This window comes from Marmota flaviventris, chromosome 4, assembly GCF_047511675.1.
Source record: "Marmota flaviventris isolate mMarFla1 chromosome 4, mMarFla1.hap1, whole genome shotgun sequence".
Lineage (NCBI taxonomy): Eukaryota > Metazoa > Chordata > Mammalia > Rodentia > Sciuridae > Marmota > Marmota flaviventris.
The window spans coordinates 31,979,959-32,002,500 of record NC_092501.1 but is presented as its reverse complement, the minus strand read 5'-3'; the positions used below and the strand labels follow the sequence as shown (position 1 = coordinate 32,002,500).

Here is a 22,542-nt window from a genome sequence, read left to right as displayed (position 1 = left end):
TATTAAAATTTAACATTTATATTAAATTTAATGAAGTGGCTGAGAAATTAACTGTGGCACGTCTTAAATTAGTTTATACAACAGCCAGTTTATAGACCGTCATTTATGAGGTTTCCTAACAGGGCTTGAATAGAATAAAATGTGTTTGTGGAAGTTTTGAAATGGGAGATGCAAAATGATCCTTAAAGTAATGGGATTTTTTTAAGTATTTTTATTCTATGAATGGAAAAAAAATTTTAATGTTTCTGAAATTTTAATGAGAGCCATTTGGGGAAATACAACACACATTCAACTATTCAACTTATACACACTAATGTACCATGTGAGTTCAATTTTGTACAATTTTTGTTTTATGTATCAAAGATAGCTAGCTGCATGTTATCCTTTGATGATATCTCCATTTGCCATAAAAACCAGTGAGCCGTGTATGGTGGTGCACGCCTATAATACCAGCTACTTGGAAGGTGCAAGCCAGTGGATCACAAGTACGAGGCCACCTTCAGAAGCTTAGTGAGACTCTGTCTCAATATAAAAAATAAAAAAAGTCTAGAGATATAGCTTAGTGGTAGAACACCTGGGTTCAATCACTAGTACCAAAAAAATTTTAAAAATAAGAAAATTTTAAAAAGCTAACTAGTATCCCGAACTTAGAAAAAAAAATTAAATTTCAAATCTCAAACTGGGGTTAAATGTGTAATAATCACAACACCTTCTAAAATTTACAAATGTTATTATCAACTTACTTATTCATTTATCATTAATTATTCATTCATTTACTCAATAGACATATACTTTGTTAGAAATCTCATGTTAGGTATAAGAAATTTTACAAATTTAGATACTATAAACATTCTTCTATTTGATTCCCTTACTTCAAAGTAGAGTACCCATTCATTATGGATATTTTAGAATATGCAAATAAGGAAGAAATAAAATCACCTACAAGCTAACTGCTGAGAGACTGATCTACTAACAATGGGATCTCAGGACAACCTACAGCCCTATGAAATTCTATTTGCCTGTCAAATTGTGCAGTGATTTCCTATTTCATTTTTCAATAATAACTGTGACTTTGTTTTAGTAATTTTAAAGTCTCACTAGAAGTTTTACTGTAAGGGAAAATAGAGATCTCCACCCCAGGATTCACAGGAGGGTACAGGGCAGAGAAGCAGAGTTTACTATACAATTCTCCCTTCCTTCTTCCAGGTTCTGCCTCAGGACCTAAACTTACTTTCATCCTTAGGCTGATCTGTTGGTATCTGAAATCCTTAATGAGCTGAGTGACCACCTTGACTTCACTTCGAGGTGGTCCTGCCCTACCCACAGGAAGGCTCCACCATTTCCCTAATCACTCTCCTACCCCAGGCTTCCAGCTCAGGCTGAGGTCCCTGCCCTGGGGGTTTCCAGCCCTTTCCTCCCACAGTTCCTTTACGGGAAGAAGTGGACAAGAGCCAGATCCCAGCAGTGACAGTGGAGAGCTCTCCAGGCCATTCTATCCCCAGGCCCCAAGGGCAGGGGAAAAAAAATGAAATATGCTGATAATCTTCAAAAGCCGGAAAGTGGCTGGTAGCAAGAGAAACAGCAAAAATGAGCAAGAACTTACTTGGGGTTCAGAAGCTAGATTCATCTTGTAGGGATGGCGTTTCCCTTCCTCAGTCACTAGAGGAGACCAGACTTTATGTTCCGATCTGCAACAGATGAACAAAACTGTCATTTCATCCATGCTGAGTAAATAACAGTCTGCCCTCCACATCCACAGGTCCCTCATTCTCACACTGAATCAACTCCACATAGACAGTAAATGAAAAAATCAAATTGCATTTGGACTGAATATGTAGACCTTTTCTTTTGTGATTTTTCCCTAAATAATAAGGTATAACAACTATTCACATAGTGTTTACATCGTATTAGGTGCTATCAATAATCTAGAGTTGATTTAAAGTAGATGATTGTACGGGTTATATACACATACTATATAACATAAAAGACTTGAGCATCCATAGATTTTGGTATTTCCAGGGGTCTTTGAACCAATTCCCCATGGACACTGAGGGAACACTATATGCTAAAAACAGATTAGAAAAATCCTCCCACCCCACCTGAACTTGTACTCTCTGACTTCACATCCTGACATTAGCCACCCTCTATTCGTTACCCCGTGATCTTCTAAAAGCCCTAATCTGAAGGCTAATCCCCATGTAAGGCCCTGAGCGACTTCCCAAGCTACCCTGATTTCTTCCAGCCTCAGCTGCCCTCACACATTCTGGGTGGCTGACACCAGTCATGAGGCTCCATGTTCCTACGTATGCCTTATGCTGCCCATCTCCGCTCAGGACAGAACAGGCTTCTCCTCTATCTTGACACTGTGTTCCTGGCCCAGACCAAATCACCAACTTATTCACGAAGCTTGTCTGGCTTCAATCAAAGTAATGCCTTCCTTTTTTGAGCTTGCAATGGATTTTCTTCCTACCAAACACACAGCAGCAATCTTAGCTAGTCTCAGTTTTCATTAGTGTGGGGTTTTTCCCTCTCTTGCAGGTAGAGAACATTTATACTTATGTTTGTATCTGTCACAGTACCTAGCACAGTGCCAGGCACACCCAAGTTGTGCTTATTCAGTTTGTTGGTAAATGAATCAAAAATCAAAAACGAATCAAGGGATGCACAAGTGGCTTGAGTGAGAGCTTGAAGGAGATTTGAACTTACAAATGAGGTAAATGTTCTCTTGTGGGGCATGATAAAATAGTATACCTCCCACTGGGTAGGACTCTGAAGTATACAAAACACTTTTGACACACTTGCCTGTTTGGTCTTCCTGCCAATCCTGTGGCCCAAGGTAGAAGAAAGCAATAAAGATACTTTACAGATGAGAACCTGATGGAGAGCTCTGGAACTAAGGTTAGTGAGACATTAATGGGTAGGTCACAGATCAAAAGGGAGAACCTGAACTGGATCCAACAGGAAATAGCCATTGAAGGTTGTCAGATTGCTCCTGAAATCTTACCTTTGTAGAGCCCTTCTAAGACTAAATGGAAGAAGAATGGAAATTCTACACTAATTACAGCTCCCAAGGAGCTCTCCTTGTTCATCGGTTCAGCCCCAGCTCTCCTTTCTTCACGTGCATTGAAAGTTTTGCTCAGCACTTTGTCTAAGGTGTTGAAGTCCTTCTCTGCTGTGGTAATCTCCTGGTGCAAAACCCACTGCTCAGTATAGGGAGGTGGCAGCAGCGCCCTAAATGGATTCTCAATGGTCCCCAGGGGGGAAAAAATCTTCATTTCATTACACCTAACAATATTGAACTGATTGTATTTATTCAGAATTTTGGTTACTTATGTTGGATCAGGTGAAAATGCAGCCATCTTAGAGAAAGAAGCCCATGCTAGGAGAAGCAGCACTGTAAAAACGAGAGGGAAATGAGCAACCTGAAATTCCCATCTACAGATCCTTTGAACAAATGTGTCCCCGGCCTCACCTGGCTACCGTGAGCGTCATATTGTCTGTGCAGCCCTTGATTTTGTTCTGAGCTTCCAGGTGCGTCATATTGCTGGTATTTTCCCCATCGATGGCTGTAATCACGTCTCCGATACATAAATTAGCTAGAGCAGCCTTGCTTCCAGGAGTGACCTGGCAATGAAGGGGAGGACAGGCTAGTTACTATTTGTCTCCAAGGAGACCTCTGAGTAAGTGACCACCAGGTTAAATATTCACTGACATGGATCAAAGCATTTAAAAATGAAAAGACACCTGACACCACAAGTTTAAGTAATATTTTATATTTATTCAATATGTTATCATTTACAGATTCCTTTTCTATACAGATCCTAATAATGACCTGTGAGAAAGGAATACCAATATCAGTCCTTCATTCCAGAGACCTGGAAACTGAGGCTTAGAAAGATCCGTGACCTATGCAGGATCACCCAACTAGTATATTACTATATTACTAGTCATCCAACTAGTTTATTACAGACCCAATGAACCAGACCCAGTGTTCTTCCCACTGAACCTTGTTACTTCCTTAAAGTCAGTCACCAATTAGGGTTTTAAAAACACACGGACACAGTTAGAGAACATTATGTACAGTAACATCTTATTTCTATAAAAATTGTGATATATGTTAATACATGCCTGGACGAAAACTGGATACTGCAACTTTCACAGTTGTACATTTCCATATATATTTGTCTTTTTACAATGAGTTTGAATTACTTTTGTAATTAAAAAAAAAAAAAGAATGATTTTTAAATATAGTAGTGTGGGTTTATTTCACTCCCATTCAAGAAATTAGCTATGATCAGGGTCCTCCTGGATAGGTAGATGGTTTTCTGCAAGATGATGATTCTAAACCAGTGGTTCCTAGTTTATAGACCACCCAACACTTGAGGGGAGCCAGTCAATAACTGCAATAGGTACTCAAATCCATATGCCTATTGAGCATTACATGTGGACTGAATAAACATCACATGTCCCACAGACGTAAACTATTTTTCAAGTGAATGCAGATGCTGTCATGATGGATGAAGTGCAAACTCATTTTGAGTAGTACTAATGCTACAACTTTCCATTATTGGGCATTAGGTATTTTCTAAACTAAGATACACTAAGAATGTTAACCATCATCACTCCAGAGTCAGCCCATGACTTTTTTTGTTTTTGTTTTTAACATCAAAAGACCTTCCTGGATAGGAATCCATGCCCCCCCACCCCCCCAAGCAGGGCACTGCTAACATCCCCAGACTTTCAGTGCCCACAGCTGTGGCTCCGCTACCCCTTGAAGAAGACTGTTGGCTCCTGAAAATTAAGGGAGAAGATCCTATAAAGATCTGTGAACACAGATGTCTCCATAAGATTCAACCACAGCAAAGAGGTCCTGCCAGGCAGCAAGTCAGGACACAGGCCCTAAACCTCAGTGTTTGCCTCAGTTTTCTGCAGTCATGGTTTGCCAATCAGCCCTCACCAAATCGAAAATGCTACCCTTATGGAGTACACCTGGTGGGTGCCACTGCCACAGCCCACTCCCTCCTAAGCATCCTGGCCCCCCAAAATGAGGGGTAGTGAGTTGATCCTAGAGTTCCCTTCCAACTTGAACGTGCTATGACTTTATCAGGCAAAACCCTACTGGAATGTGGCAGGATGTGGACAACACTGCAGAAATCTTGACCTCCTAACCTTCCTCTCTGGCTTTCCCATCATCTGTTTACCAGAGCTCTGGCTCTCTGGAAAAATGAAAGCCCATGATCCAGGGTTCAGATCTTCCCGGGCAGCCACTGGCCGAGATGTTCTACGTGGACAAGCTCAGGCTACTCGTTTCCGTCAACATTGGGCTGTTGAACTTGAGTCACCCGAAGCAGCCAGTAAACAAAGTCCTCTCATTTTCTGATCCCTCTTCCTGAGAAGGCTGAGCTGGTATGACTTCATAAATATTCTGCATTTTCTAATGGGCAATGTGGGCTCATTTTTTCAATAGCCCTACCTCAATATCACTTTATTTAGGATCATCAATAGTTCTGGACTAGAAAACCCCATCCCCAAGAAGAGCCCCCAGAATCAACAAGCATAATGCCCGATCAAACTCATTTATCACAACTAAATCTAGCAGCATTGAAGAGCAATTTCTAAGAATAAAATGCAAAATCTTTAGTGAGGTCCCTAAAGCAACCCTCCCCACTCTCATGCCACTTGCCCACAAAGCTACAGGTCGCCACAGGGACCTTCCTGAGTTCTTCTGTCTCAGGACCTTAACACATGCTTTTACTCTGCCTGACTTCTCACCCTTCAAGTCTCAGCTTAAATGTCCCTTCTCAGAGAGTCTTTCCTGACCTCTAATCTACACTAAATCCCTCACCATTCACTTAATAACACTCCATTTGGGGGGCATCTGTCACATTATTTTTGCAAATCTGTTATGTAGATTTATTTGCTTAATGTCTAGTCTCCTTACCTACAAAACAGAAAGGTATGTGAGGGCAGAATTTGGTCTACCTTCTGTATCATGGTATCCCCAGCTTTGGCACAGTGACTGGCACAGAGTAAGTGCTCAACAAATTAATTTATCTAATGTATCTAGTGTTGAAGACGTAATCAGCCTATTTCATTTTGTCCACTAAAATGAATATTTCAAAGTAATAATCAGAAATATCTTTATTTCAAAAATCAAATAATCATATCCCTCAATATTGCTATCCTGGAATAGATCCACTTACAAAACTCAAATAATGAGACTGGGAGAAGGGGAACAGATAATTGAGAAGAGAAAACATAAGTTTCTTTTTTACTTTCTGATCTTCAATTGTTAAGAAGTCTGGACTTTTCAGCATTTGGTCCTAACGGTCTTATGGGAGTGGCATTTCTGCTGAGAACATCCCAACAGGTTCTGGACAAGCCAGAACCAGTCTTATGAGCCCTGAATCTGAGTAATCATTTCAGTTTGATTTCTTTTCTTTCTTTTTTTTAAGTCAAACTAGTAAGAAGCCAAAAGAAATCTTGGAAAATTACATGAGAATATCATCAGACGGTCAGATGGGACTCCGATGTAATCACCACCCCCAAACAGATTAAGGTCACATTCTTTCATGAGTTATATACTTTGGGGGGAGAAACACTATATTAAAACAAGTTCCAGAACTTGTCTTTTACAGAGCCTTCTCATATCCAATCTTCTATTTGAGATAATAATAATGATAAGCTTACCACAAACATTAGATAACTTTATAGGTGACAAAGGCATGACTGCTTCAAGTTGAAACCAGATGCCTTCACTCCAAATTCCATTCTTTACTGCTTTAGCATAATGACGCAAGCAGAGACTCCAAACACAAATGTCAGAGCCAAAGAGAAATCCAGAATTCAGAAGATTCTTGTGCCTTCTTCACAAGAAACTGGAGTATCACAAACCCCGGCTGTGGCGAGTGACTCCCTGGCATAGGACATTAAGCTGGGGTCCAGGAACCCCACCCTCATAAAATACACAAATAACATGGCACTGCAGAGAGTTGCAGGAGAGAAGGCCCCTCATAGTTGGCTAGCTCCAACCTGGACCAGTGGATCCTTGCCACACACTGACTCTCCATCACCATAATCATAACAGTGGCCATCAGTTAATGAGTGTTTATTATGCGCACTGACCAAGCATTCAGCAAGGGTTAACTTACAATGCTCCCCTGATGCTATCAGGCAGGCGGTATTATTTGTATCATCACAGATGAGGAAATGGAGGGGCGGGTTAAGCAGTTTGCCTGAGGTGACTCAGCTGGGGCAGGCCACAGCAGGCTTCAGGGTCCACTACCCCACACTGTCCATCCTAATTTCCCCTGGATGCCCAACTCCATCCAACCAGCTCACAATGGTGTCAGCTTCAACTCTGAAAAAAGAAATCCTATACTCCCTTCCAAAGAAACAGTCTCATTGTTCAAAGGACCTCCCCCAAACCCCTTCATCAGCTCTCTTCCCCAAAGGCCACACAACTAGATCACAGGATTCTCACTGCATGAGAGTAAATGGGTTTAGGTGAAACAATTCCCACTAAGGAACAATCTGCTGTTTTCCATAGAATCCCACCCCACCCACCCCCACTGTTGGCCCTAGCCTTTGCAGCCAGCCCCGCCCTGGGCAGACACTGCTTGCTTGGAAATCTGTACACCCCTCTATACTACAAGTTCATGATGTGTCTTCAAAACCTGTGAGCTAATGCCGGGGTCCTGACGGCATAAGAAAGCTTTCAAAGACATTGATTTCACTTCTAAATGGTGTAAAATGGGTCTATGATATAGCTTTCTTCAACCCACCTCTAACTTATTAATTAATGTTGGTAAATTTTATAAATTTAAATGATATTGCTATTATACACAACTGGATGAATACCTACTAATCATGACAAAAAAGAAACACCCCTCCTCAGTGATGTCATATTTCTATTTCCTCCATCTTCTGTTCTCTCCTCTCATGATTCATTCCTTCGCTCATCAGACATCCTTTTGTATGTTCTGAAAGAACAGCAGAGCTTGTTGGTTAGGATGCAGCTTCTGGAGGATGCAACTTGTAAACTGAGCCAAGGTTCCCTGGGCAGGACATCTTACTTCTTTGTGCCTTGCTCTTCTCATCTAAGCAACAGGGATGAAAACAGTTCTGAAGGCCGTAGTGAGGAACAGGACAACTCAGACCACCCGCCCAGAGCTCTAGAAACACGAGCTATTGTTTGTAGATTCCAGGAGCCACACAAGACACTGGGATACAGCCACGAAAAGGACAGAGTCTGCTATCAAGGAGCTCACAATCTTCTGGGGGAGACAGGCATATGACATACATTGGACCAGAAGCAACAAGGCGATGGGACGCTAATGGTGGAATCAGAGAAGACTCCCTGGAAGAGGTGCTGCTTAAAACTGCAAAACCACAAGTGGGGGCAGGAAAGAGCATGCCAGGAACAGCATGTGGACCGATATGGAGGAAACACAGGAAGCAAAGGGAGAGGAAGGGGATGAGGCTGGAGATGTAAACTCAGATCAGGCTGCTGGAGCCTGTTCTTTGCATGCTAAGAAGACTGGGAACTCTTGGGCAGGGGGGTGGGGGTGTGGCCAACAAAGGACTTTAAACATAGCATCTGACATGCCCACTTACTGCAAAGATACAACCACGGAGCCTTAGTTCAGACTGCTGAGACGAAGGTGGCTGCATGTGACAAATATTCTCTAATGACAGTTCAAAATGCACCAGTTCAAGGGTCACTCAGCCTTTAGGCCAGGCATTCCCTCAGTGGGCATTTTAGACCATAGTCCTACCTAAAATCCCTGTTCTATGAACAATTAGATAGAATTCCTTTTCTCTAGGCTCAGGATTGAAAGCTGGAGGGTGCATGAAATGAATCCAGTACACAATCGTGGTTTTGGCTTTAATTTAAATTACTTACTAATATTTATATATAGGTAAATTTCACACAAACCTGTAGGTTCTGAGCCTTTGGGGAAAAATCAGAAAAATCTGGCAATTCTGGGCTTAGATTTCCATATGGCAACAGTCACATTAACTGAGGAGCCTCTACCCCTCTAGATGAGGCACACACTCTCCACTTAGCCACAAGCCACACTATGCTCTACTACCCAAAACAGAAACCAGCTACCAGCTGCCATTTATTGTCATTCTTGTAGCTACTAATTTTCTTACTGCCTCACCCTCTAGTCAAAACTCATTTATGTTGCTTCCTGACCCCTACATACAAATTAGTTTGGGAACACGGGCTCAGTTAAAAGTTATATAAAGCACAATTATGTGTACACTTTATAACTAACGGGAGTACAGCTCACTGGGACAAGCATTATGCTAAGTATTCAGAAGACCCTTAGTTCAATCCCAGCACAAAAAAGAAACTTTTTCCCCCAACTTAACTATCAAAAGCACCCAGTTTTTGTTTGTTTTATTTTCTCAAAAGCATTCTTCTGGCCTGGTTGATAAATCATGTTGCTTGTTGCCTTGTTGATAGATACGAGATTTTTAACCAAATATTTGTCAAACAGTTTAAACATTCTGATACTAAGCTTTTTTTCCCGTCTCCCTGAGGGGGAAAAAAAAACTGTATATTCCAAAAGTTCTGACTTCTACCTGTGGTCAGGACAACAGATCAATTTCCTGAGTGTTCATGAAAAACTGTTAACCTTGCCCCTTGAAGCTGGCATGTGACCTTAGAAATCGACCCAGCTGAGCAAGAAATCGGGAGAACTGTGACATTTGCAAGAATGAAGCAATGTTCCCAAACAGGATGGCCATCAGATCCCCCAAAAGGGAGGAGCTTAAAGGTCTAGTTAGCATTCCACCCCACTCAGATCTACTGAGGCTCTGTACAGAAGGGCCTGAGGGGAATATATTGATATATATTTAACCTTTATACATTGACATTATATATATTATATACATTATACACTCAAATATATAATCAATAAATTAAAATGTGTGTATATATGTGTGTGTATTTTTTTGTGTGTGTGCTGGGAATCGAGCCCAGGGCCCCATGCCTGCTAAGCTCATGCTCTACCACTGAACTACATACGCAGCCCTAATCTATGTATTTTTAAGGCTTCCCAGAGAGTCTAATGCTCACCAGGTTTAGAAACACCAAGAGATATGTTGAATAGCATTTCCGCCTAAAATTTCTCACTGAAGTTAAGTTACAGGTAGACCAAAAAAAAAAATTTTTTTTTAGAACCTAAAACCTCAGCTCCTCCAAAACCCAACTTCAGGGGTTTATGCTTACACTTTAAAGTACACAGAAAGTTATACCCCTATAATCCTGGCTACTCTGGAGGCTCAGGTAGGAGAATCGCAAATTGGAGGCCAGTCTGGGCAGCTTAGAGAGATTCCATTTCAAAATAAAATAAAAAGGGCTGGGGATGAAGCTCCAGTGATAAAGTGGCCCTGGGTTCAATCCCCATAACTAGAGGGAAAAAAAGGGGGTGGGGAAGGGAAAAAATGGATGTTCATTAAAATAGTATTTCTCTATATCTTACCAAAACATAGTTAAGAAAAAGAAAATCCCTAGGATGTTGGTCATCCTCCCCGAAGGTGCCATGCAAACAGAGCACCGTAGAAGAACTTCAATCCAGATGTCTAAATAACCCAACATGGTTCCCATTTGCCTTGGCCAGAAAACTCACAGCTACATGTACTGTGCAATTACAGAAACCAACTGATTTAAAGTTCCTGGCATACTTGTCTTTCCTCTTCCATGTTCCAATCTTTTATTAAGTTATATGTGTGTTCTTGTGTTTTGAATATTATAAATATGTTTTTACTGTTATAAATCACCTCAAATTCATACAGCAAATAGGAGAGAAAGATGACATAAATAATGATAGTTATAATTCATCATTACACAAAACACACCTGGGATAAAGAAATGTGACATTCAAGTTCAATCTCAATGCCATGAGCCTTTAGGCCTTTAGCCTGTTGGATCTAACGATTGTGTCACAGTATTTAGATATAAATTTAACATATTCTAACTTGGGAGATAATGTAGGACCAAGCCCTGGGGTATAGAATTTTAGAGTAGAACTTGAAACTCTCTTCCCGCAGATTTTTCTGACTTTTCTGGGCCCAGTCTGTGGCCAAGACTTTGAAGCCACATTATAGTCAAAGACGTTGCAGGAGCTATATAGATTGATCTGAAAACAAGACTGTTTCAAAATGCTCTCCGTTAGTCTATCACCATTTTCTCAAGGACTTGAGGCAACTGAGTAGGGGAGGTGCTTTCTGATGAGCTGTGCCTTACATTTAGTTGCACCTCAGAGTACAAAGCGAAGCTGTTCCTGCTCATTGGTAGCAGTTCAAAGACACTGTGCTTTCAGTCTCCAAGACCAGCCAGCACTTCTTAAATAGGAGTAGAAAATAGCAAGCAGCAAAAGAGAATACCCTAATTTTTCAAGAAATTATTGAGTTCTTCCAAAGTCTTCCAACAGTTCCTAAGAATTCCACATATTTTGAAATGGCTCTAACAACCACTACCATAACCCAAAGCCTAAACACTCACTAAACCTTGAGCAAATTACTCTCAGTTTCTTCACTGATCAAATGAACTTCATAAAGGTATCAATCTCACTAGGCTCCCAGAAGGGTTAAATGCAATGACATTTGTAAAGAGTTTAGAACAATGACTGACACATGATAGGCACTGAGTACACAGTAGCCACCATTAAATTTTCTTTATCAGTACACCGTATCCTGACACCTGACATGTTAGCCATAGTGCTAGTCTCTCTCTATACATCATCTTAATCTTCACTAAAACCTCTGAAGACAAGTCCTATTATACTCATTTACAAATGAGGACAGTTTTCAGGAGCTAACCTGCCCAAGGACACCCAAGAAAATAAAATAGACAAGATAAGGTTTTGAACCAACCACATTCAGCTGAAACCCAAAGTGCATTTCCCTGAACATCAAGATGCCTTTAAGATTTATTGTAGTAAAAATAAGACAAAAAGCACAAGACAATGAAGTCTAAATAATTCACTATGTCATTGCAATCTGGCTTTAAATCGATGATTTAAATGTTTAAATACGTGCAATCGATGTATATGAAAAAGAGAGCTGGGAAATTTTGCAGCCGCGGTTAACAGCCCCCTAGGGCATAAGAGTGGAGGAGACCCATACCTTCTGCTTTCTGTTCTATATTATGAGAACTTTCATTAACAAGCATAACATGAGTTTCTACGGGAACCTTTTGAAATATAACATAAGTACAGATAAGGACATAAGTTGTAAAATCATACAAGTGAGTGAATTTTCAAAGAGAGCATATCCATGGAAATAGAACCAAAGAAACAGGCCTTCTAGCAAAGATATGCCCTGATCCTGACTCCTAATACTGTAGGTTAATTTTGCCCAATTAACTTGCTCTAACTTGAATCACACAGTGTTTATTCTTTTGTCTGTCATCCTTTTTTAACATCCTGTGTGTGCGTCTCATATTCATGACATTGCGCACAGCTGAAATTCCTTCACGCCCATTATTGTGGTGTTTTACGTAATTATACCACTTATTTATCCATTTTGTTGTTGTCAGACATTTGAATTTGTTTCAAATCATAAATAGTGCTGCTTGGAAAATTATCAAATATGTCCTTTGGTGTGTTCATGTGGACCCACTTCTATTGAGCATTTAACTAGGAGAATTGCTGGTTTATGGAGTATGGGTATGCTCAGTTCTAGAAGCAGGAGTATTTTTTTATTGTTTTAAAGAAACAGATGCAAATAGTTACAGCAGTGTCCAAATTTAATCTATCTTTATGCATTCTGGAGAACTTTATCCAACATGCGTCATATTTATGGCCTTGTTATCTTCTATGTCTTATTTGATTTGATATGATACAGACTAATTATATTGGAAAACATTAGTCCCCATGTCATTGGTCAGAAACTCGCCTCCTAAGAGACCACTGTGTTCTTCAGAAAATTGTTTCTCCTGTTTATGGCAGTACCAAGGGGGCAATGTGCTATACACGGAAAAGCACACCACAGACCTTGATAATAAAAGAGCATTCCGGCTCACCCACAAAGAAGCTATTAACAATATCAACAATCACGTGGAGTGACTGTAAAGGAATGATATTTTCTGTGTTAGGTTTCCCCAGACATACTGCATTTTGAACTTGACATGGCTGCCACAGGTGGATCTGTTCACTACCTGGTCATATTCATTTGCCAAAAAAATTGCCTCCAAATCTCTCCTAACTACCCAAACAGGACCCTCTCTAACCAGTCCTTCAATATCTCTGCTCTTCTGTTCTCCACTACTCAGATGAGCTTGAAATCTCAGAATTAATGTAAATTCTCCCTGGTGGGTCTATATGGCTTCTGGCTTTTTAGGAGGGCCAGGGAGTGGAGGTACTGCTGTCTGGGATGCTCTGAGCTGAGCCTCATGGCAGTTTCACAGCCAACGAGCCAACCCAAATGGGTGCAAGAGGCCTTGGAGTAAGGAACCCAGGAGGGCCCTACCCCACATGTTGATGACTGCAACACCATAAGCACTCTTGGAATTGTGTGCTGGATAATATTGTTAGCAATGGAATACTAATAGCTATGGGTTATCACAAGGCAGGACATAGTGGTTAAAGGTGACCAGGGAGTCAGTTGGCCAGGCTTCACAACCCAGCTTTTCAGTTTACAGACTCTGGATCCTATGTCCCTTTGTCACACGTGGAAGATACTGCAAGTGCACGCTGAGCAGAGTAGGCCTTGAAGAACATGTTAGCAGTTATTCAAATATTATTCTGACATGGATACTAAGACTATGAGCTTTGATGTCAGATTGTTCAGCCACTCACAGGCCAAGTGCTTAATGTTTCCATGCCTGTTTCCTGATCTGTCTTAATGGTACCAATCACTGAAAAAATATATTAAGCTCTTAGAATAGTGTTTGGCATATAAAAATTCCCATACATGTTTTAACCATAATTTCTGGAAGTGGATCAAATATTTTTCACACAAGTCTTTTCAGTGTCAGTGGATTCTCTGGTGATGGACAGAACACAAGTTCATCTGAAAATGTTCCTGAATATTTCTCTCAGTCAACTCATGGATAAAGGTACAACTAATATTATGAGAGGTGGGGATACTTCTAACAATTTTTTAAAGAGTGGGCTCTCATATTTGAAGGGTACAAAACCACTGAGTTTGCTTGCTTCTCATTTTGTTTTATCTTTATGGGGAATTACACCCAGAGAAGGCACAAGACTTGATCCTTCATCAAATGAGATACCCAGGACCAGAACTTAGCTTATATTCCTGTCTTGGATGTGTTACCAGAACACCATCCTGGTAGCTTTCTCTAGGCTTTTCCCCAAGACCTACTAGAAGTCAAATCATCCTTTAAAAGTTAATTTTTCTGAAAGGGGCAAGGTGGTGCATGCCTAAAATCCCAGCCACTCTGGAGGCGGAGGCAGGAAGATTGCAAGTTTGAAGCCAAACTATATAACTTATAGATAGTCTCAAAAATAAAAATAAAAGGGCTGAGGATAGAGCTCAGCAGCAGAGCACTAGCATGCATGAGGCCATGGGTACTGCAAAAAAAAAAAAAAAAAAAAAATTACTTTTCTGACATGGCCTTTTTTGTTCATTTTTAATTATTCACTATGCTTTTTTTTTAACAAGGAAGTTAAAAAGTAGTTCAGTGGATGAAAATTATGCAAATTCAAACAAATTACCCAACCCGTAATTTCCCTAGCCCAGGAAAATATGAGCCCATGGTTGGATGATGCTCTCCTCTCAGTCATCTGCCAAGCTACAATACTCAAAAGGCATTCTTCCCTCTCTTCTCCTCAAAAATGAACCAGAAAGGTTGGAGTTCTGGAAGCTGGGGAGCAGAGGCTATCTGGTCAACGGGTTCTAACATGGCTTGTTAAATTCCATGCCAGTGGGCTCAAGCATTCACTTCTGTGCCAACCTCTTAGATTCATCCTCTTTCTTCTCACTCCTCAGGTGAGCTGTGATCAGCTGCATCATCTAATATCCCCCAAGTGATCAATTTCACAGAATGAGAGAGTGCAGCACAGGGGCCATTAACACATAGTGAGCTTTCTTTTGTGTGTGGACACTTCTTGCTTTTCATAACCTGACACATAATCCCTGTTCTTTCAACCTTTAGGACATGACGTAAAATCTACTTGAATCTGGAAATAACACTCTTAAAAATTAGAAAAGACCTTCTGACTACAGCTAGCCATTCTTAAACATCCCTTGGGATCCTCAAAGAGCACAAGCACTTGCCATGAAAACACAGGCTCTTAGCAAAGGGTTCCCCAAGACTCAAGAGCCCAGTCCTCCAACTAAGAGCATCCCCTTATTTCTGGCCCCACCTCTTCCTGCCTTTTGTCAGTTGCTAGGAGAGAAAAACAGTCAACATAAACTGAGCAGCAATTTGGACCTGGGTGTGGATTCTCTGAAGATTTCCCTTGAAAGCAACTAAAGAAAATAAGAAATTACATGGGGGCGGGGAATTAAGGAGATGGACAACTGTAGGGTTAGAGCAGGAACTGACCCCCCCCCAAAAAAAAATAATTTTAGGGAACAGTGTCAAATAAATGGCTGGATCAATAGGGAGTCCAAGGCAGGAGCCGTAAATGAGACACCAGTTAAAAGAAACCAGTTCGTGTCCATTTAAAGCTGGAAATCTATATTGTGATTTTAAATTTCTCACAATATAGATGAAAACACTAAGATGAAAAAAGAAGCCATACATACACACACACACGTGTTCTTTATTAAGTCTGTTAAGAATAGGCAAAATAAATTCAGGAGTTCTATTTAGGTGGTAAAACTATGAAGAAATGCAGAAAGGGAATGATTTTCATAAGTCAGGATAGGGCTATATTACTGAGCCTCTGGGTGTTACCAATGTTCTATTTCTTGACCTGGGTGAGGACAGGTGTTCACTTTATAATCATCTGTGATGCATTTATATTTCATCATTTTCTATTTCACAATTAAAAAATAAATTAGAAAAAGAAAATATTTTAAATGTATAGGATCACAGACCTATATTCAGAAGCTTTAGCAGTTTAACAAAGACGAAGCTAATAGCAGAATAATGCATTCAAAAGAAAGTAAATAAAGTTATTTAAATAAAAAGTACTCCTGTCCCAGCCTCATTTTATAGTTTGCTTTGGTGTGGAGACTCCAAGTCTACATATATAAAACCATACTAGCAAACTATATCTGCCCAGAATAATAAAAGTAGCACAGCGACCAACCAGAAGATTTGTAGAGCTCTTTGTCAACACTCACACCTCTCACCATTACTCATGTTTACTGAGCACTCTGGCATACCTTAACTCCTAGAAGCCAAGCACTGGTCCTATCCCCAATGCAGGGAAGGTAGCCTTGGATAGAAGGCTCACCCTGGGTACAGCTCACTAAGAACCAGACCCCAGACCAGCACAAGAACTTGATAACCACCCTATAGCCCCTTTATGACAATGACTTTCCCATCCTAAGAAGAGATTCACATTTTTTCCATGTGGAAATAAGATGAAGAGAAGAGTAAATAACTGATAAGAATGTCACCTTCTGAGTTACTTTCACTTTTCAATTAAAGCCCCAGTGAGAGACATTATCAAGATTAGTTTCCCTCACCAGACCATGAACACCTTGAGAATAGAGCTGTGTCCTCTCATTTCTGATGAGTTTGCAGAGTTTCTAGCATATGGTGTGTGCTTATACCATAAATAAATATTTAACGTATAAAGGTACAAACCAATAAATTTAGTGTAATGTTTTCCACCCTATACCATCATTCCTACACAGTGCCACTTACATTTTTATTACGGTTTCCCCTCCCCCCCATACCCTCAGGGCTAAGGATTGAATCCAAGGCCTTGAGCAAGCTAAGCAAGTGTCCTACCACTGAGCTACACCCTGCCCTTTTTTGTTTTGAGACAGGGTCTAAGTTGCCTGGGCTGGTTTCAAATTTGTGACCCTCCCAACCCTTTTAACAGATTGCCAATATATGCTCCACTACTTTAAAAAAAAAAAAAAAAAAATCATGTCATATATAAATCTCAAAAGTGGGGAAGGCTGACAGGTTAATTATAGATACAAAGAGCAGGGAGAAATGGACTATGAGGTAAGTGAGTCTAAATGTGCAGAGGCAAAGCCCTCCTGGGACAGGCATTTATTAATAAGCCTGTGAGGCTATATGGAGCACATCAGTTCTATGCCAGGCCTGGGGCACAATTCCTGTGCTTGAAGAATGCAGCTGGAGACTGGGAAGACAGTGTGTGCCTCTGAAAATATCAAAGAGATCTCTGTGGGACCAGGTGGGCAGTTGGAAAGTACAGCCTTGAAACTGGCTGCTTGCTCCTTTTGGAGTAGGATGATGAGAAATCTCTTCACTGGGTCAGGCCCACCTAGAAGGAAGTGTGGGTAGGCTTGAGGCTGGCAGAGAAGCCAAGAGGTGGCCCCAGTTCTCCTCCTGCATGCACTCCCCACCAAATGTCTTCAGTTACTGGAGGCAGGGTCTTAAGTCAAAAAAAGACCCGACCCACAAAGATCTTTTATTTCCACTTCACCCTCCTCCACCTTCAAAAGAAAAAGGAGGGATATTTAGGAGACTGGGGAGACAAGTTTAAGGTCAGTTTCAGCAACTAGATAGCCCGGAACTCAATGTGCTGCCTCAAGGCGGAGCATGGCCACAGGGAGTGCTTTTCTGCTCTTTTTTTCTCTCAACCAGGAGATAGTTATTAGTCAGGCTCAGAAGGCACACCTGTAATCCCAACTACTTGGGAGGCTGAGGCAAGAGGATCACAAATTCCATGTCAGCCTGGGCAGTTTAGCAAGGCTCTGTATCAAAATTTTAAAAAAATGGATTGGGGGTGTAGCTCAGTGATAAAGCACCAGAATTCAATCCCCAGAACCAAAAGAAACAAACAGAATTTTTTGAGCCCACCCCCACCGCCGCCTGGCTGCCTGGACTGAATGTGGCGACTCTCAGTAGGACTTCAACCTTGTGTTTGGCCCAGATTACATGTCCAAAGCCTGAGTGTCCAAACATTGACTCTGGATCTCCCTGGGGGTTCCACTTCCTTTAAGGGCCATGGATCTGGTAGTCTGGAACGTGGACCCTTCCAGGGATGCGGCTACTCTTAAATTATCAAGCACCACCACCACCAACAACAACAACAACAACCAAGTGAGGACCCTGCCCCAGTACCCACTCACCACCTGGATAATCTGGGAATGCCAAGCAGAAAGATGGGAGGGAAGAACAATAAACAGTGTTTATTTGGGTTTATTTCCAAAATCCCGCCTTTCCCCTAAAAGGCATTAGGGAGGTGAGACCCGGCCACGGATCAAGTCCAAAGAGTGAAAAGTTTCGATTGCTGCTTTTTAAATTAATCCCACTCGTCCTCCAGTGGGCTTTCCTCCATTCCACCTCACTTTCCAGGACTTTCCTGTAGCTTCCAATCTGCTTTCCTCCACTCTGCGACTGTGAAACACGGGAAAGAGCTCTCGCCCCCGACACGGGATCTGCGGAGACCCTCAGCCCCAAGTGGGTGGACAAAGCGCGTCCACACGCCGCGCCGCGCTTCCGGGGCGAAGGAAGAAAACTGCGCTGGGCTCCAGCGCTCGCGGACGGCGAAGGGGCGGCGGGCGCAGCAAGAGCTCTCAGCGCACCGCGCACCTGGACGCACCCCGCGCGGTCCTCCACAGTGCCCGCGGGGCCCCAGCCTCCGCAGGTCCCCTCCGCAGCGCGCCCCGCTCCCACGAGCGTCCCAAGTTACCCTTACCCTGGAAATGGCGAGAGGCTGCTCAAAGTCCTTGCCGCCCACAAGGCGAAAGCCCCATGGTCCGGATCCCTGGAGGACTATCTGCTGGGTGGTCATGGCGCGACAGCGGCGGGCGATGACCCCAGGGGACAGACGGTCAGGACGCGACTCCCGCAGCAGCTGTCGGAGAAAGCGCGCGGCGAGGGCCGGGGAGCCGGGCGGGCTGAACAGGGCGGGAGCGAGGGCGGGGGCGGCTCCGCCCAGCCGCGACGCCGCCGCCCCTCGCCCGTCCTCCCGCCGGGCCCGTGGCCGCTCCCCGCCCGGCTCGCTGCCGAAGAGCGGGTCCTGGAGCCGCGCCGCCAAAGCCGGAGGCAGGTGGGGGCGCCGCGGCTCTCAACTGCCCCGCCTCAGAGCGCCGCACCACCTCCTCTCGCCCCACCCTCCGCTGCACCGCCGCTCCCCGCCCGGCGGCGAGCGCCAGGTGAGAAGCAGGCGGGTACTGACAGCCGACCCGCTTTGCAAAGTGAATTGAGAAGGGCAGTGTAAAGCCAGTCCTCTAAAGTCACCTCCATTTTCACGTTGGCCTTTTGGAAACGATAAAGATGTTCAAAAGGTGCTTTCGAATGATCTCATTTGATGCAATGAGGCAGCTAGGACGTTTAATTCCATTTTACAGATGAAGTAACTGAGTCTGCTTCAGGTTAGAACATTCGCCAGAGGATACACAGCTGGTCCGGAATGGATGTGGACCACTGCCAGGACCCCGCACTGCCCGGACTCTGGTGCTAAAGAACGCCAGTGTGGAACTTTTCTAATGCTAATGAGACCATCACATGGGGTTATAATTGAGTTTCCAGGCCTTTCTCCTGGCTGGAGTTCGGTATAGGCTCCCACCTTCCCAACAGTTCAGACCTAAGTCTGGGCCCGCCAAGTGCCCAGAAGGGAACTGAGTACCAAGGCCTGGGTCGGCCTGCTGGGAGCTTTCTAACCCAGATTCACAATTACCTCCCGCTGGACAAATCAGACTATGTCTCACGCTGTCCACTACCTCCCCATGTCACTCTGAGTAAAATGCCTATAGGACCGCCTCCAGATTGGCCCCAACTCCCTCTGACCTCATCTCCTACTGTTCTCCCCTGGCTGGCTACACTGGCCTGCCTTCCCCTCAGGGCCTTGCCTCGGGGTGTGGGTATGAAACATTCTCCTCCCAGCATCCCCAGGCTTTGTTCAAATGTCATCTGAGGCCATCTCTGATCGCCATTTAAAATGTCTGCTTAGAATGCCCTGTTACATTTCCTTTGTATTGTCCCAGGCTGGTGTGTTTTACTTTTTTATTTGTTCCACCCACACCCCTAAGCCTTACTTCTATGAGGGCAGGGATTTGTGTATATGTTGATCACTGCTATATCCCAGTGCCTTGAATAGTACCTGGCACATAGTACTTGATAGCTGTAATACATTGACCCTCTTTAGGACCACTGACCCCTTCTGGGGCCCATTTTCCTGGCACCCATTCATTCTGTCACCTGCATACATGTGTGTTGAGTTTGTTAAGTGTGGTCCCCTTAGGGTCCTGGCCTTCCTTTTGAGGAGACTTAACCATAAAGGGATCTTCTTATCTGGTTGTGTTACAACACAAATGCTTGTGTTTGGGAATGAATTACTCACTTTTAGAAATCAAAACAGATTTATATATCTAAATAGATATATAAATATTCCTCTCAACTCTTTACATTCTGAATGATTGATTGATTGATGATTGATTTGTATTTATTTATCTTGGTGCTGGGGATTGAACCCAGGGCCACACACATACTAGGCAAGCACACTATCACCACTGAGTTACATCTCCAGCCCTTTGATATTCTTTCTTGAATCAGAAAAAAGAACAGTTTTAACCAGTCATCTGTTTTTATGAACACCAAAAATACATCCCCTTAGATTATGATTCTGTTGATGAGAAAACTCATTTGTGTTTTTAAGAACCTGGAGATTTAAGAGGAATGACCAAAGTAGTCTTGATTGGTTTGTGTCCTAGTTGGAAAAAACCCCAAGGGCAGGGACTATCTGTTATTCACCCCAGGTGTCCTGCTAGCATGAACCTGATCAGTATTGTCTATAGTGTTTATTTCATACAATATTATATGTGGTTATAGAGCACTAGTACGTTAGAAAAATGTCTGTGAGGATTGAGTCCTCAATGCCTAGTTTTTAAATGTTCTGTTATAATCTGACTACAAAGCTAGAGCTATACAATAGCCAATCCTTTGACCCAATCATTGCTTGTCTGGGCACTGATTCCAAGGACATAATTTAAAAGAAGAAAAAAAACTATATGTACGCAGATATTTATAGCTGCATTATTTATAATGACCAAAAAAAAAAGCAACAGATTCAACCAGAAACAGAAACATGGCTAAATATGGTATGGCCATATGAGGGAATAGTATGCAGCATGAAAATGTAACCATGAAGTCTTTGAGGAGTCAGGGAAGTGTGTTTTTAAAATATGTTAAAAGAGGTCTGGAGGTATAATTTAAAGCACTTGCTCAGAATACACAAGGCCCTAGGTTCCATACCTTGCACTGCCCCCCCAAAAAGTTTAAAATATATACAAAATTATTCATATAGCATGTGTAAAAATAAAAGCTATATATTAATAATTATAAATTAATAAAAATTAAGAGAAAGTATAAAAACTTTGTATTAGGAGATGGAATTAGGAAAGAATTTTTAAACTAATTTTCTGTAATTATATGGCCAAGTTTTCAAAACAAAAATCAATAAAATGGTCTCATCTCCTTTGATGGAGAATAATTGCTAGTCTTTCTCAGAATAGGGACCTTATCATCCATCTTTTTGATCTCCCTTTCCCTCTCCAGACTCTAAGTTGTGGACACAGAATATGCTCAGAAAACACCCGGTGCAGAATTAATAGCTCTTGCCCTAAAACTCAAGCAGTTTTACCTTAAACATTGTTATTTATTTACTCAAGCTTTCAGTTCCCTCAGACCCAGAGTCCTTAACTGCTCAGTACTAGTTGATGGCCTTAAGCAACCTCCAGAACTTCAGTTTTTCCTAATTGTTATTATAATGCACATTCCATAAAGTTGGTTGACCTAAACAGCCTCATCAATCCTCTGGATATTGGGGAAGAGAGTAGGGAGAATGCAGGAGAAATGGAGGCAAGGGGCAGAAATGGCCAGAGAGGTAGCGCTCCAGGAGGTAAGGGGAGACGTTGGATCTCTTTAGTTTTACTAATTGGGTGGGAAGCAACTGCTACTGGGGCTCCCCGAGTCTGGCCTCTGCAGAACTGGCAACTCCCACATCTGGGGTGCTATTGCCAGGACTGTCCAGAGCTTTTGTGTGGAGGCTGCTTCCTAGAACAACAACTTCACTTCCTAAAGGCAGTGAGTGCAGGGTTATGCTAGGCTTGACATGGTCATTCACTATCCAGGACAGGATCTGGACTTGCCCAGGTAACTCAGTCAAGACCACACTGGTTGTGACCTAGCTAGGACAGACTACAAAGCTTCCATTCCTGGAGATTGCTGCCAAGTCCCCACCTGTGGAGGTGAACCCTCCAGGAGGTAAAAGAGGACATGTGACTTGGAACGAGGCATCTATTCTGAGTTCTGAGTCCAGTTGGGCTCTGCCAAGCTAACCAAAGATCTGCTGGTCTCACTACACCTGAGTGCAGAGTGCTAGGAGGCTCCCAAGTCCCCAAATCTGCACAACTACTCGCCTGGGTATGCAGTTCAAGTGACACCTGAGCAACTTTCTTCTTTTT

At 42.5% G+C, this 22,542-nt stretch overlaps 1 protein-coding gene across 1 annotated transcript in view; it reads right to left on the bottom strand.

The window, feature by feature from the left end:
* Pdlim1 (PDZ and LIM domain 1) overlaps positions 1–18,989 on the bottom strand; it is a 44,961-nt gene extending 25,972 nt beyond the window's left edge. The window contains exons 1-3 of the mRNA XM_027930314.2: positions 18,774–18,989; positions 3,473–3,624; positions 1,604–1,688 (exon numbers count right to left, since the gene is read on the bottom strand). Coding sequence (XP_027786115.1) covers positions 1,604–1,688; positions 3,473–3,624; positions 18,774–18,869 — 333 coding nt within the window. The 5' untranslated portion in view covers positions 18,870–18,989. The remainder of the gene's footprint in view (positions 1–1,603; positions 1,689–3,472; positions 3,625–18,773) is intronic.
* Positions 18,990–22,542: the final 3,553 nt, after the last annotated feature.